Consider the following 1,279-nt stretch of genomic DNA (forward strand, 5'->3'; position numbering starts at 1 on the left):
GAGAGAGAGAGAGAGAGAGAGAGAGAGAGTCTGTATGTGTGTGTGTGTGTGTGTGTGTGTACTATTTTTGTATTTTTCAGATTGCATAGCGAGATTTCCAATGATAAGAATTTAGAGCAGAAAAACATGTTTAGCATTAGAAGAATATGATAACAACAGGCGCTGACGTTTTGGCATTTTAGCTGGATGTCTCCTCTATAATATGTGTGCGCCTGTGTTTTAGACGGCTGGTGTTTGTTTGTCTGTCTGTCTGTCTGCAAGCTGGTAATTATAAACGAGATCATGATGTCGAAATACCTTACCGGGCAAAAGTCGTAACCCTTTTGCCGTAGCATGCGCTGCTGTCAACTTTGGGCTTAATGTGTGTTCAGAAGACTTAGGCCATTCCCCGCGGGGCAGTGCCACTGACTGTAGTGTCTTTAGCCCCCCTTGGGCAGCGCAATAAAAGTGACAGAAATGTCTTTTGGGCATTCCCAAAGGGGGAATATTAGCATATTGTAAATGGGATGATTTATTAATGTCATGCTCATGCTGTGCCGGAACAACATAGGGGGAAGTGCTGCTTTTTCTTTCTTCATATATGTACTTACTATCGTCATTTTCCTCTACTTCTTTGTATGTTTGTCACTTTCTTGTGAACTGCTATTTCAGGGGTGCCTTGATAGTCGAAGCAGACTTTGTGCTGTTGAGGCTATCAAGAGAGGTGAGCAGAGTAAGTCTGATTCCCCGTTTAGACTTCACTGTTGACATCCACCCCTTGGCGCTCATATGACCTTATGCAGTTTCGAGCGCCGTAAAAACCTGACTAAAACAAACAAAAAGACTTATAGCGGGTGGTTGAAGGGCGCAGTTGGTATACGTCCTACTTTTTTTACTTTCTCTATGTTATATCTGTCTGTTTGTTGGTCTTACTTTTCCCAAGTTCTAGATGACAATTATTGTGTCGATGTGCTTCTCTAGCTTTTTACTCAAACTAAACAATCAAAGAAAACCCATAACCCCCCCCTCCCCCGTCCTCTCCTTTTCTACAGATGGGCTACTCCCCTCTGCTCCGTGCTGCCTCACAGGGTGCTCAGGAGGCGGCGGAAGTCCTGCTGGAGAGCGGATGTGACGTCAACATGCAGGATGAGGTAAAGTTCCTTTGTTTTATGTCCTTTTAATTCGTACTTTTCATAGTTTCGATCTGGGTCTTTTCTTGTTGTTATTGTTGTTGTTGTTGTTGATGTTGTTGTTGTTGTTGTTGTTGTTGTTTGGGAGGGTGAGAGTGCTCTTTTGGGGG

The 1,279-nt window shown here is 43.5% G+C and overlaps 1 protein-coding gene across 1 annotated transcript in view; it reads left to right on the forward strand.

Moving 5' to 3' along the window:
- Nucleotides 1–1,031: 1,031 nt before the first annotated feature.
- Nucleotides 1,032–1,279, forward strand: part of LOC101850291 (serine/arginine repetitive matrix protein 2) — a gene marked incomplete at its 5' end in the record, with an annotated part of 15,470 nt that continues 15,222 nt past the window's right edge. Inside the window, 1 exon segment of the mRNA XM_005110764.3 lies at nucleotides 1,032–1,130. Within this exon segment, the coding sequence (XP_005110821.2) occupies nucleotides 1,032–1,130 (99 nt within the window).

Source organism: Aplysia californica, unplaced genomic scaffold (assembly GCF_000002075.1).
Source record: "Aplysia californica isolate F4 #8 unplaced genomic scaffold, AplCal3.0 scaffold00942, whole genome shotgun sequence".
Lineage (NCBI taxonomy): Eukaryota > Metazoa > Mollusca > Gastropoda > Aplysiida > Aplysiidae > Aplysia > Aplysia californica.